This window comes from Suncus etruscus, chromosome 6 (assembly GCF_024139225.1).
Source record: "Suncus etruscus isolate mSunEtr1 chromosome 6, mSunEtr1.pri.cur, whole genome shotgun sequence".
Lineage (NCBI taxonomy): Eukaryota > Metazoa > Chordata > Mammalia > Eulipotyphla > Soricidae > Suncus > Suncus etruscus.
This window is the reverse complement of record NC_064853.1, coordinates 50,454,423-50,469,492: the sequence shown is the minus strand read 5'-3', so window position 1 is coordinate 50,469,492 and position 15,070 is coordinate 50,454,423. Positions and strand designations below refer to the sequence as shown.

At 42.6% G+C, this 15,070-nt stretch overlaps 1 protein-coding gene across 1 annotated transcript in view; it reads left to right on the top strand.

The window, feature by feature from the left end:
* Positions 1–15,070, top strand: part of ARID1A (AT-rich interaction domain 1A) — a 104,142-nt gene that overhangs the window by 72,079 nt on the left and 16,993 nt on the right. The window contains exons 5-9 of the mRNA XM_049775150.1: positions 7,760–8,000; positions 8,272–8,361; positions 8,976–9,143; positions 10,744–11,056; positions 14,893–15,038. Coding sequence (XP_049631107.1) covers positions 7,760–8,000; positions 8,272–8,361; positions 8,976–9,143; positions 10,744–11,056; positions 14,893–15,038 — 958 coding nt within the window. The remainder of the gene's footprint in view (positions 1–7,759; positions 8,001–8,271; positions 8,362–8,975; positions 9,144–10,743; positions 11,057–14,892; positions 15,039–15,070) is intronic.

The window sequence follows — 15,070 nt, the reverse complement described above, 5'->3', positions numbered from 1 at the left end:
GTGCTTGCAAGGCAGACTTCTTACCTCTAGCGCCACCTCTCCGGCCCCAATTCTTTTATTTTTATATGCAGATTCCATAGTACAAGTTTGGGAGTCTTTGTCTTGTTTGAGATTTGTTTGGGGGGATACATACTAGTAGTTCTCAGTATGTGTAGACTTACTACGGGCTTTATATTCAGATTATTCCTGAAGGGTCTTGGGACTTCTGGGGTGCTCAGGTTCAAATACAGGGTTGACCACATGTAATGCAAGCTCCTTCCCCATTATACTATTGCTCCGACCCAACAAGTTTTATTTAAAGGAGATCTTGGCGACCAGAGCAGGTAGGGCATTTGCCTTACATGCAGTTAACCAATTTTGATCCCCAGCATTCATGATTTCTCAAGCCCTTCAGGAGTGACCCCTGAGTGCAGAGTCAGGATAAACCCTGAACATTGCCAGGTATGGGCTATTTTATGCACCATGATTTACAATACTGTTTTTGGGAATGGGACTTGGGCCACATGCAGCGGTGCTCAGGTTATTCCTGGTGCTTCTCAGGAATCACTCCTGATAGACTTGGGGGACCATTTGAGATGACTGATCATACTCAGATTGGCCTAATGCAAAGCAAACACCTATACTGCTATGCTATCTCTCAGGCCTTACAGTATTGTTAATGATAGGGTTTGTTTATAATCACAATCCCTCACTACATCCTCTTCCAAGAGTTCCTACTTTCCTCCACTATTATCTCAGTTTTGCTTACTCCCCACAAACACACCTTAATTCCAACTTTTTCTTCCCTATAGTAGTAGCTTCCTACCAAAGACTAGTTAGTAGTTCTCACATTCTATTGACTTTGGGTATTTATTATACCCCTATTACGATTCTTTATATCTCACATATGAAAGAAATCATTGTATTTGTCTCCTAATTTCACTCAGCATAAGACCCTCCAGATCATCCACAATAGCAGCAAATTTCATGAATTCATCTTTATTTATGGCTGAGTAGTAGTCGATTGTTTCTGTGTATCATGTTTTTTTTAATCCAGCCATGTGTTTCTTATTTTATTATGAATGCTATGATGAACATAGGAATGCAAATGTCTTTTGAATGCCCCCTCCCAAACCCCCTAGTCAGGGTAGATGTCAGAAAATAGAGTTCCTAGTTTATATAGGAGCCCAATTCTGAGTTCTGAGTTTCTTGAGGAATGTCCATATTGTTTCCCAAAAATACTGGACTAGTCAACATTCCTACCAGCAGTGAATAATTGTTCCTTATTTCCCCACATTCACGCCAGCACTGATTGTTTTTGTTCTTTGTGATATGTGTTAGAACTTAATTCGTGACTATATGCTCAGAGATCACTCCTGGAGGGTCTTAGTAGACCAACCAACCATATGTGGTGTCAGAGATTAAACCTGGGTGGGATGGGTTGCATTCAAGATAACGTCTAACTGGTAGCATGCACGGTAAATGTTTTACTCTTCTCTCAAAACCAAAATTTTGTTTACTTATTTTTGGGTTTTGGGGCCACACAATGCTTAGGGATTAGTTCTGGCTCTGTAATCAGAAATTTTGTTGTTTCTCAAGAGTTCATATGGGATGTCATTGATCCCAGGTCAGATGCTTGTGAGAAAAGCATCCTACATGCTCTATCTCTCTGTCCTCACAATTTCATTTTCATTTTGACTTTTTTTTGTGTGTGGGGTTTTTAGGTAACACCCGGCAGTGCTCAGGGGAAACTCGTGGCTCCATGCTCAGAAATTGCTCCTGGCAGGCACGGGGGACCATATGGGAAGCCTGATTCAAACTGATGACCTTCTGCATGAAAGGCAAACGCCTTACCTCCATGCTATCTCTCCGGCCCCAATTTCATTTTCTTTTTTTCTTTTTTTTTTTTTCTTTTTTTTTTTTTTTTGGTTTTTGGGCCATACCCGGCGATGCTCAGGGGTGATTCCTGGCTGTCTGCTCAGAAATAGCTCCTGGCAGACACGGGGGACCATATGGGACACCGGGATTCGAACCAACCACCTTTGGTCCTGGATCGGCTGCTTGCAAGGCAAACGCTGCTGTGCTATCTCTCCGGGCCCCCCAATTTCATTTTCAATAGCTAAAACTTACTCCAGTGGCTGGAGAGAAAGATGCAGAAGCTCGGTGGTTCGAATCCCGGCATCCCATATGGTCCCTTGAGCCTGCCAGGAGCGATTTAGGCGTAACCCCTGAACGCTGCCACGTGTGGCCCAAAAACCAATAAATAAATAAATAAATAAATAAATAAATAAATAAATAAATAAATAAATAAATAAGGGCCGGAGAGATAGCATGGAGCTAAGGCATTTGCCTTTCATGCCGAAGGTCATTGGTTCCAATCCCGGCATTCCATATGGTCCCCCAACCCTGCCAGGAGCGATTTCTGAGCATTGAGCCAGGAGTAACTCAGAGTGCTGTGGGGTGTGACCAAAAACAAAAAAAACAACACAGACACAAAATAAAACTTAACTTCATTGTGTGTGTGTGTGTGTGTGTGTGTGTGTGTGTGTGTGTGTGTGTGTGTGTGTACACGTTTCACATCATTTTTATTTTGTCCTTTTGTTGATAGATACATAGCTTGGTTTCATAACTTAGGTATTGTAATGGGAGGCCTTCATGATTTTACTTGCAGGCTCAGACATTCTAATTGCTTTTCTTTGTTTTGTCTTGGGTCACACTCTGCAGTGCTCAGGGATTACTACTAGCCCTGCACTCAGGAATCACTGCTGGTGCTGCTTAGAGGACCATATTGGGATATCAGGGGTCAAACTTAGGTCACAAGTATTCTACCTGTGGTACTATCTCGCCACTTTAATCGAATTATTTTTTTAAAGTGTATTTAGACTGCTTTTTATTGAAAAGCTAACATTTTTTCACCTCCCAACTGAGAATTGAACTGACAAAGGCACACTTCCCTGACTCGCATTAAGAACAAACTACGGGGGCCGGAGAGATAGCATGGAGGTAAGGCGTTTGCCTTTCATGCAGAAGGACATCGGTTCTAATCCCGGCATCCCATATGGTCCCTTGTGCTTGCCAGGAGCAATTTCTGAGCATGGAGCCAGGAGTAACCCCTGAACTCTGCCAGGTGAGACCCAACAACGGAAAAAGAAAGAACAAACTACGAAGTCTAAGTGTCACTGTCAGACTTCAGGGTCAAGATTACCTCAAAGTGATCTTTCCAAAGTAAACATAAGACTGGGAATAAATTTATATAGGGCCATTTTGAATCCTTTGTCAGAAGCATCACTTTGTAAGAACCCCTTTGCTTTGTTTTGTTTTGGGGACAAACCCAGTTGTGCTCAGGTTATTATTTTAGCTCTGCACTCAGAAATCACTCCTGGTAGGCTCAGTAAACCATATAGGATGCTGGGGGTTGAACCCAGGTCAGCTGCATGCAAGGCAAGCTCCCTTCCACTGTACTATATTGCTCCAGCCCCTGTAAGAACTCTTTTTTTTTTTTAATTTTTATTTTTAATTATGAGAACAAGGGTACAAAGAAAGAGGACAAGGTAAAGTTACAGTGGAAGGACAATCACCCATAACATAATTCTCAGAAGAAGTCCCCTTGCTGATATCTTAACTTTGAAATTTCAGCCAAAGAACATTAAGATAAATAAGACAGAATCCATGTACAATTACTTTGTCCCTCAAGTCCCCAGATTGTAACACATTATAGTATTTCTTAACAGTACACAAGGCAATCTAAAGCCATAAAACTTACGTAACTCCTTAAACATTACAGGCATAGTATTTTCTTACATTTCCATATACATGCATATTAGCTTAAGTTAACCTCAAATTTTAAGTGAGTTCTTTTTAAGGATTAGAGTCAAAGGAGCACAGTAAAAATGGTGTTAGAGTGGCAATTGTTGTTTGCATAGGCCCACCAAAATATGAGGGACATGGAAAGAAATAACCTTGGCCTAAGTACAAAGAGACCAGACCCCTGAAGTTTCCTGGCACAAGACCAAGTCTAGGCTCCAGGCAAGCTAGATCGTCCAATCCAATACATTGTCTGTAGTGCCAACGCACTTTTATTTTTCACACAGTCTCTGTTGTTGGTATCATGTTTCTGTATTAAAGATCCTGGAATCTGCATATCTTACATTGAAGTCAGGATGTGGAGCATCCTCTCCTTTCACCTCACAATCAAAGGGCAATGCAGGGAGCCCTGTCCTGTAAGCAGGTCGTTGTTGTTGTTAAGTCTTCTCAGTGTTAAGGGAAGTCTCTTTTGAGCAGGTCGAAGTCTGAGCAGTGTAGGTCTTCCGTGGTAGAGGATTGTTTCCAGGTGATGTTATAGACCAGCCTGGATGTTTCGTGGATGGCTTCCCTGGTTCAGGGGAGAATGGATTATGCCCTTTCTTCTGAGGTCTGTGCCAGGTCGTTATGTCAATGTTCAGGGTGTAAGGTCCCTTTGCACTACAAGATTTGTGTGTTCCAATCTCTATTAGATAGGATTTTATTTGTATGTATAGTATTTTTCCCATTTTAATGTGCCTATGCAAATAAGAAGCAATGCCACGTGGTGTTATTGGCGCATATGGGGGCCATAAGAACAATTCCAATGATTCCCATGACATGGTTCAATCATAAGCATTAAACTGGGGGACTCTTCCACCAAAATTCCTTGTTAAACAGCTCAAAAAGAGAGGATAAAAAGTGGTTAGAATCATCACTGTATAAGACAACATTTAGTAAGAATTATAGCTGTCAGGGCCCGATTAACCAGGCATGGCCCTGAAGACCGGCCTGGTGTGGGGGGAAATCTTGTTCACCTGGACTAAGTGGTCAGCCCAGGGGTCCTATGGCTAGCTGTCCTGCCCAGAGCCCCCATCATACCAGTCAAAGGCCCACGAAATCCTGGCATGTGGAGTGTTCTGAGCCCAGCCGAGCCTCTGTAGTTTTTGGATGCCTAGGAAGGAATTTCTCACCCCCTCCCCCCAGGGCCCGATTAACCAGGCGTGGCCCTGAAGACCCGCCTGGTGTGGGGGGAATCTTGTTCCCCTGGACTAAGTGGTTCAGCCCAGGGGGCCTATGGCTAGCTGTCCTGCCCAGAGCCCCCAACATACCAGGCAAACACACCAAGAAATCCTGGCATGTGGAGTGTTCTGAGCCCAGCTGTAAGAACTCTTAACCATTTGAATATTGTAATTTTTTTAAGACTAGAGCTGTACTACACCCAGAGTATTCTTTATTTGGCAGGGATGGGGAGATGTTTTAGGATCATATTGGCAGGCTTGAACCATATAGAATGCTGGGGATTGAACCTGGATCATCTGGATGCAAGACCAGAAGCATCTTACTTGCTGTACTGTCACTCTGTATCCTGTTTATTCTTAGTGCATAGGTTAGTTCCCAGTGTAAAATAAATATGTGAGTCTGTGCTAGTGGTATTGATGAAATGATGATAGCAGGTGCTGAAGTTGAGCATACGTAACTGGTGAATTTTTTTTTAATATTGAAAATCTAATTGTTCATCTTAGGATTTGATGACTCCTTTAGTGACAAGACAAGCAAAGCCACTAAATAAACACCAAATTCTCATTAAAAGTCTGTCTGTCTCTCTCAAACACACACACACACACACACACACACACACACACACACGTTACTCCACACACACCACACACATGTTACTACACATACACACAGTGGCACTCGGGTTACTCCTGGTTTTGTGCTCAGAAATCACTCTTGGCAAGCTGGGGGGACCATATAGGATGCCGGGATTCAAACCACCGTCTGTTCAAATCAGCTACGTGCAAGGCAAACGCCTTACCATTGTGCTAAGTCTCTGGCTCCTCATTAAAAGTCTTAATGTGGGGAAAACTGAGTTTATTAATTTAACAGGTATTTATGTTTAATCCCTGTGTGTCCAAGGTCTTAGGACTTAGCTCTAGACTTCCGTGGAGCTTTTCCTGTTCAGTATATACTTCCTACCTCCTTACCCCTGTATTGCAAAGTGTAAATACTCCTATGTTACATAGTAACTTCTAATAAGTCCTCATTAAACATACATTGCAATAATGTAACAGGGAATCTGAATATTAACCTGAACTTGTTATAGTTCTAGTATTAGTCTGGCAATGTATTTGTAAAGATTTTTCATTGGAAAAAAACTGAAGCTTCATGAAAGATTTACTCTTTTATGGTTAGAAATTGGAACTGAAACTTAGACTATAGTCACAGTAAACTATAAATTATCGGATAATTATTCTTGTATTTGTTAGGGACTGAACCTGGGGTCTCAGGCATGCAAAGCGTGAGCTTTATTACTGAGCCACATCACTGGCCCTGCCTTTTGTTTCTTTGGGGAGTGGATTGATTGAGCTATAACTGTTAGTACTTAGGGGCTACTTAAGCTCTATGCTCATTAGTCATTCATGGCAATGCTCTGAGGACCATATGTGGTACCAGGGATTGAACTATGGTTGGCCCATGCAAGGTAAACCCCTTAATTCCAGTAATAGTTTTCCAGGCTCCCAGCTCTGCCATTTTTTTTTACGATTAAATTTTATTAAGGAACACAACCACAATCCTTTACGTATGTAATGGCTCAAGCTACTATGATGGCAAGAGTCAAACCCGTTGTATAGCAGATACTTTATGGCTCACTGAATTGAAAATATTTCCTGGGGCCGGAGAGGTGGTGCTAGAGATAAAGGTGTCTACCTTGCAAGCGCTAGCCAAGGAAGGACCACAGTGCGTCCTATATGGTCCCCCCAAGCCAGAGGCGATTTCTGAGTGCTTAGCCAGGAGTAACCCCTGAGCGTCAAATGGTTTGGATCCTGGCATCCTATATGGTTCCCCCAGCCTGCCAGGAGCAATTTCTGAGCATAGAGCCAGGAGTAACTCCTGAACGCTTCCGGGTGTGACCCAAAAACCAAAAAAGAAAAAAAAAAGAAAAAGAAAGAAAAAGAAAATATTTCCTAGGGCCGGAGCGGTGGCACAAGTGGTAAGGTGTTTGCCTTGCACACACTAACTTAGGAAAGACCACGGTTCGATCTCCCACCGGCGTCCCATATGGTCCCCCTAGCCAGGAGCAATTTCTGATGGAGTAGCCAAGAGTAACCCCTGAGCGTCATCTGGTGTGGCCCAAAAAGCAAAATTAGATTACATTAAATTAAATTTAAAAAATTCCTGGAGCACAAGTATAGTTCAGATGTAGAACTTTTTGGTTTGTAAGTATGAGACTATGTGTTCAATACCTGAGTTGTTCCACATGCTGAGTGCAATCCCTGGTTCCTTGACAAAAAATGGTGTGATTTTTTTTTTTTTTTTTTTTTTTTTTTTTGGTTTTTGGTTTTTGGGTCACACTCGACAGTGCTCAGGGGTTACTCCTGGCTCTATGCTCAGAAATCACTCCTGGCAGGCTCGGGGGACCATATGGGTGCTGGGATTCGAGCCGATGACCTTCTGCATGAAAGGCAAATGCCTTACCTCCATGCTATCTCTTCGGCCCCTGGTATGATTTCTGATGCAGTATACTAAGTGTGTGCCAATACCAACTGTTTTGAGTTATATCAACTGATACTACAAAGGAAAAGGAAGGAGAAAAAATACTGTCTGACACATTAGATAAAGTTTGCCATATGTAAACTCTGATGTAATAACTACATCATAAATGTGGAGTATTTGCTTTTGGTTTAAAGAAAATGTTAATCATGTAGTAGGGCTGTTGAAAGAAGAGTTTTTCTGCTTAATATTGATAATCCGTGATCTTTTGTATTTGTTTCAGGATCTGTCTGGTTCAATAGATGATCTCCCTATGGGGACAGAAGGAGCTCTGAGTCCTGGAGTGAGCACATCAGGGATATCCAGCAGCCAAGGAGAGCAGAGTAATCCAGCTCAGTCTCCTTTCTCTCCTCATACATCCCCTCATCTGCCTGGCATTCGAGGCCCTTCCCCATCCCCTGTTGGCTCTCCTGCCAGTGTTGCTCAGTCTCGCTCAGGACCACTCTCGCCTGCTGCAGTGCCAGGTACCTTAAATCCTGGGCTTTGGGGAAAGGGGGAGCTTCTCGCCCAGTGATAGAGTGGAGAACCTCTAGCCTTTCTCTGGCAAAAATAGCACATCTCTGATTCATGTCTGGAAGTTTCTAGAAAAAGGGAATTGGAAGCCCTGGACTGATTATTTCTATATATGTGCTACTGGAGGTGTTTGGCTTTCCCAGCATGTCCAGCTCCAAGCTGACCGCCTAGTTAGAATTTCTAGACATGGCTATGATTGACTTCTTTCTCTGTCTGGAGCAGGCAACCAGATGCCACCTCGGCCACCCAGTGGCCAGTCGGACAGCATCATGCATCCTTCCATGAATCAATCAAGCATTGCCCAAGATCGAGGTGAGAGCCTTGATTTTTCAAGGAAGAGATATAGGCAGCACTTGATTATTTTTGTGCATTAACTTTTGCACAACTATATGATCATAGCTTAGAACAACCCATTCAACACACTGTAAAGTTAGCCATGTTGATAGCTCTCAGAATTCTATTTGCAGACTTTTTTCATAGTTTTTTAAAATACATCATTACAAATGCATTTAATTTAGTCATTAAATTAAATTTAATCTTTTTCTCTTTAAATCACACACCAAATTCCTTTTTATTATTGCTATGTGTCTTGTCAAACCTCCTTTGAGTGGAAACCGCATGTTCTTTGCCTATCAATGTCATTTTAGAGATGTGGTGTCTAAAAGGACACATAGGGGCCAAAGCAATAGTACAATAGTAGGACACTTGCTTGTATGATGACCTAGGTTCCATCCTTGGCAACCCATATGATCTGCTGAGCATCACTAGGTATGAACACATTAAAAAATACACATAATTCTATAACAAATAAGATAGCCTTTTCAAGTAGTTGCTAAAATAAAGGTGACTAAAGAAATTCTAGGATAAGAGGAAGAGTATTTGTTCCATTGTTTAGAATCACAACTGTTATTTCTGCCCACACATAGGTTACATCCAGCGGAATCCTCAAATGCCCCAATACAGTTCCCCCCAACCTGGCTCAGCCTTATCTCCGCGTCAGCCTTCCGGAGGACAGATGCACACAGGCATGGGTTCCTACCAGCAGAACTCCATGGGAAGTTATGGGCCCCAAGGGGCTCAGTATGGCCCACAGGGTGAGTATATTACTCAATTAGGAGTATATAGATGTGTGAAAAGAAAACTTAAAGGGGCCGGAGCAATAATACAGCAGTAGGGCATTTACCTTGCACACAGCTGACCCAGAACAGACCTGGGTTCAATCCCCAGTGTCCCATATGGTCCCCCAAAGCCAGAAGTGATTTCTGAGTGCATGGCCAGGAGTAACCCCTGAGCGTCACCAGGTGTGGCTGGCCCAAAAATGAAAGGGAGGGAGGAAGGCAGGTTACATCTTTAATATATGGCTATTTGGGTTGTGAGAGTAGAACTTTTCTTGCTTTAACACCTGCTTAGACCAGAGCCTAAACTAGGGGAAGACTGTCAAAGATTTCAAGTATACCTGAGCCTCTAGTTCATCAGTAAAATAGAACTGGAGTATTAAATCTAAAACTGAACACAGGAAGCCTCAGAGATAGTATAGCAGGTTGTATAGCTTGTCTTGCATGAAGCATAGCTGCATTAGATTCCAGGACCTCATATAGTCCCTCAAAGCATACCAGGAGTTATGCCTGGCACAAAGCCAGAAATAAGCCCTGAACACTACTGGGTATGATTTTTTTTTTTCCCACTCTACCCCTCCAAAAAAAGTGAGACTGAACACAGACTAAACGATGATAATATGGATATTCCTCGCTTAACAACCTACCTGTTTAGTGACCTCTCTCGCACTTAGAACCATCTCTTCACCATTTTATTTTATTTTAAATATCCTTTTTCCATCTTGTACACTCTACAATACTGTGGTTTTTGGTGCTTTACTAACTTTATGTTCTGTAATACATTGCAGTACTATGTGTAAATCACACAACCTATGCAAATTAAAACAAGCGGAAGTTTTCAGTTTGATCTTTCTCATTATTTTATTCAGAATACTGTATTGTCAAGTACTCTGCATATACTGTACTACTGTAATGCAGTTTCTCACTTAACAACCAAGTCTCTTTTTTTTTTTTTTTTTTGGATTTTGGGTCACACCCAGCAGCGCTCTGGGGTTACTCCTGGCTCTGTGCTCAGAAATCGCTCCTGGCAGGGTCCCCTCGACCTTCTGCATGAAAGGCAAACTCCTTGTCTCCATGCTATCTCTCAGGCCCCTATGACCAAGTCTTTGAAACGGAACTTGGTCGTTAAGTGAGGAGTATATCTGTATTGGCTATTTCAGTTTTTCAGTGCAGAAGTTATAATAAAACTTTGCCTCAGAATTTGCCCTAAAATATAATTTTGAATGTTATGCATAGGTTTGGGAGGGAAGGCTGGAAGCATATGTAGAAAGGAATTCCTTCTGGGAGTTTCAAGGGTATATGGATAGCAGCAAAAGCCAGCCATCCTTGCTTCTCTACTGTGCTTATCCTATGGTGGGAGGACCACTGAGGTTACTTTAAGTATGTTTCTGTGCCTCCTCCTTTGCTTTTTTTTTTTTTTCCCATGGGATAAAGTCTGCCTTGAAGCTGGCCTTTTTTCCAGATCAAATATTGAATGATTCCTGATTTTATCTTTGGGGTTTAGAAAATTAAGCAATGTTTGTGAGTTGTTACTTGGTCACTAACCAAATCTCTACATCTTTTCTCCTTTTTCTCCCAGGAGGCTACCCCAGGCAGCCAAATTATAATGCCTTGCCCAATGCTAACTATCCTAGTGCAGGCATGGCTGGAAGCATGAACCCTATGGGTGCTGGAGGACAAATGCATGGGCAACCTGGCATCCCACCTTATGGCACACTCCCTCCAGGGAGAATGAGTCATGCCTCAATGGGCAATCGGCCTTATGGTCCTAACATGGCCAATATGCCACCTCAGGTTGGGTCAGGGATGTGCCCCCCACCCGGGAGCATGAACCGAAAAACTCAAGAAACTGCTGTCGCCATGCATGTTGCTGCCAACTCTATTCAAAACAGGTAAGTCCTAGGAAATAAAGATGCCAGTGCAAAGAAAGTAGTCATTCAGATCATTGAGATTCTTCTGGATCTAAACCATATTATCTTAGCAACTATGCATTAGAGGTGGGTTTTTGTTCATTTAGAAACCGAGCTATCCTGGGCAGGAGCTGTAGCACAGCGGAGGGCATTTGCCTTGCACGCAGCCAACCCAGGACTGACAGTGGTTCAATTCCCAGCATCCTGTATGGTCCCCTGAGCCTGCCAGGGACAATTTCTGTGCACAGAGCTAGGAGTAACCCCTTAGCGCTGCCAGGTGTGACCTACCCCCCCCCCAATCTAGCTAGTCTTACTGTGGGAAACAAAAAAATAAAATAAAAGTGCTGATTCATATGTAGTTTATGCACTCAGAGCACCCAGCTATAACCAAATTTCTCTAGTTATTTTGTCCATCTAGTTTCTTGGCTTCCAAAAGGATTTTCTCCATTTCCAGTCCCAGGATCAAATCTATATTCTCCATATGCAAGGCATGTATTTTGTCAATGAACCATATTCCTGGCCCTCTACAAGAATTTTTAATTATATACATGACTCAAACTGTGGTGTGAGAAATTTCTTCTATATGTGATTTAATTTTGGGCCTACATCTGTCTCTATCATGGATCGTTCTTTGTTCTGTATTGAGATCACTCCTGACAGTGCTCTGTGGTGCTGTCAATTGAACGTAGGTTAGCCACTTGCAGGACAACTCTGTACTATCTCCAATTTTTCTCTTTTATTTTATTTGGTTTTTGGGCAACACCCAGCTGTGCTCAGGGGTTACTCCTGGCTATCTGCTCAGAAATAACTCCTGGCAGGCACAGGGGACCATATGGGACGCCGGGATTAGAACCAGCCACCTTAGGTCCTGGATGGACTGCTTGCAAGGCAAACACCGCTGTGCTATCTCTCCGGCCCCCTCTTTTATATTTTTATGTGGTTCTATTTATTTGACTGTTTCTGAAATACAAGATTTTCATGTGATTTTATATAATGACTTGTAGAATCTTAGCTACTAGCTTCACTGAATATTATCTCACTGGTTTTCAAGGGTCTGTTTTTGTGCCCATTGTTAAGTGACTCTTGTCATTGTTTAGGGAGAGGTTAATGAACCAAAGAAAATATAGGCTTCTGATTATAAAGAGGTGTGCTTCAGAATAAAAGAAGTGGAAGTGTGCAGCAAATTCATTTAAAAAAAGTGGAAAACTTCTGTAGGTGCTATGCTAGTAGGGGCCCAGTGTATTTGGGCTTGCATGACAAAGACTAGTAAAATTAAGGCTGGAGAGAGTATAACGGGTAAGGCACTTACCTTACATGTAGCCCACTCAGGTTTGATTCCAGCACCACAAGTACTACTCTGAGCACAGCAAGGGTAATCCCTGAGAACCTAGAGTGCCCCCCCAATATTGTTGTTTTTGTTGTTTTCTGGGGCCACACTTGTAATTTTTATGGATTACTCCTGGTGCTCAGAGGACCATTTGGATACTTGGGATTAAACCTGAGTCGGCGCGATCAAGGCAAACATCCTACCCACTATATATTACTCCTGTCCTCAATGTTTTTTGTTTCAAAGAAAAGGCACACTTGCTTTTCAAGAGTATATTCTTCATTGAACACACACCTTTGGTTGCTTGTCTGTTTCTTGCTTGCTTATTTCCATCTGGAGAAACACATATCCTCTCGAAAATTTTTTTTCCTTTCTTTTCTCAGATCTTAGTAAGTTTTGTTCAATAAAAATAATCTTGTTGGGGCCGGGCGGTGGCGCTGGAGGTAAGGTGCCCGCCTTACCTGCGCTAGCCTAGGAGACGGACCGAGGTTCGATCCCCCGGCATCCCATATGGTCCCCCAAGCCAGGAGCGACTTCTGAGCGCATAGCCAGGAGTAACCCCTGAGCATTACCGGGTGTGGCCCAAAAACCAAAAAAAAAAAATAATAATAATAATAATCTTGTTTAGGGGCCGGAGAGATAGCATGGAAGTAGTGTGTTTGCCTTGCATGCAGAAGGACGGTGGTTCGAATCCCGGCATCCCATATGGTCCCCTGAGCCTGCCAGGAGCGATTTCTGAGCACAAAACCAGGAGTAACCCCCGAGCATAGCCGGGTGTGAGCCCAAAAAAAAAAAAAAAAAAATCTTCATTTGTAGTTTTAAAAAAAGGTAAAATTGATGGGGCTAGAGCAATTCAGCCTTGGTCTTTGGCTACAGTTTCACTTTGGGAAATGGGTTCGTGGGCGGCAGTATGTTAGAGTCAAATGGGTTCAAGGGTATTTAAGAATCATAATAGTACTGGGAAATAGCTCATAAGACTAAAGAATATGCTTTATATGTGAGAATCTCAGATACTGATTCTCCTAAGCACACTGATCAGTGTGATCAATAAAAAAGAGGCCCTAAGAGAAAATTCAAGGGGCTGGAGCATATGTTTTACATGTAGGAGGTACAGATTCAATCCTTAGCACTGCATATAAACTTAGGCTTAGTATAGCCCTTGAGTACTAATGAGTGTGGTTCAGAGACCATGAATCATAGGCTGAGGAGATGGTTCAAAGGGCTACAGCACTTTGCATGTAGAAGCTATGAAGTTCGATCTCTACCACCACATGATCTGAGTTGAGCCACACCTCTTAATTGTGGTCAAGAACAGCAATGAAGTCTTAATAGGCCTTTTTTTTTTTTTTTTTTTTTTTTTTTTTGAGCCCACACACAGCAATGTGAAGGGTTACTCTTTTCAGGAACCACTCCTGACTGCTAAGGGAACCATATGAAGTGCTAGGGATTGAGTCCAAGTCAGCCACCTGCAAGGCAAATATCCTACCCACTGTACTATCATTCTGGACCCTAGTAAAACTCTTTATTTTTAAGGAATGTATTGAAATTGTGCTCCTATTTGGAGCTTGGACACTCCTGGAATTTTTTATGGAGAGAGAAGATAAAAATGGGACAGGGATGGAGATATGACTCAAGTGGTAGTATGTCTTGCATGTTTGAGAGAGTAGGTTCAATCTCTAGTGCTCTGTGCCTCCCCACAAGCACTGCTGTAAATGGTACCTTCCCCTCACTATAAAGACAAAACAGTCGGGTGGGGGTGCTTTGTAGTAGAACCACTTACCTTACAGGCTTGCAGATACAAGATCAATCCCTGATAGTGCATCCATGTTCTGATGGCCAGTCTTAATGGACTGTCATATGTGATTCCCAGCACAACAAAGTGTGATCTCTGGCGCATCATGACAAATTATATACAGATTCTTCTGCCCTTCATCAGAGCAACAACCACAAAAGGGATGGAAAGGGGGGAAAATACTACTATATAGATCAGGCAGCATGTGATAAGTATTATGGTTTTGGGGTAGAGTCCCCTACTTTGTCCTTCTTAAATCTAAGCCTACCTGGCTGATCATGGTACACACAACCCATTTGCTCAATACAAATCTGAAAACTTGGGCCCACAGTGATAATACAGTGGATAGGTCACTTGCCTTGCACTTGGCTGACCTAGGTTCAATCCCTGGTACCGTATATAGTCCCATGCACCCATGCACCGCCAGGAGTAAATATAGCTAGGTGTGAACCAAAAACAAAAATTTTTTGTTTTGTTTTTGGGCCACGCCCGGTGGCAGCACTCACAAGTTACTCTTGGCAGGCTTAGGGGACCGTATGAGATGCCAAGGATCGAAGCTTGTCCATCCTGGGTAAGCTGTATACAAGGCAAATGCCCTACCACCTATCGGTCCAGCAAAAAAAAAAAAATTGTTTTAATTTAAAAAATCTGAAAGTTAAATGTCCCTAATATTTGTCTATGTCTCACTTTCTTTCTCAGACCACCAGGCTATCCCAATATGAATCAAGGGGGAATGATGGGAACTGGACCTCCCTATGGACAAGGGATTAATAGTATGGCTGGCATGATCAACCCTCAGGGACCCCCATATCCCATGGGTGGAACGATGGCCAACAATTCAGCAGGTAACTCCTGATGATTTTTTTACTCATGGGAT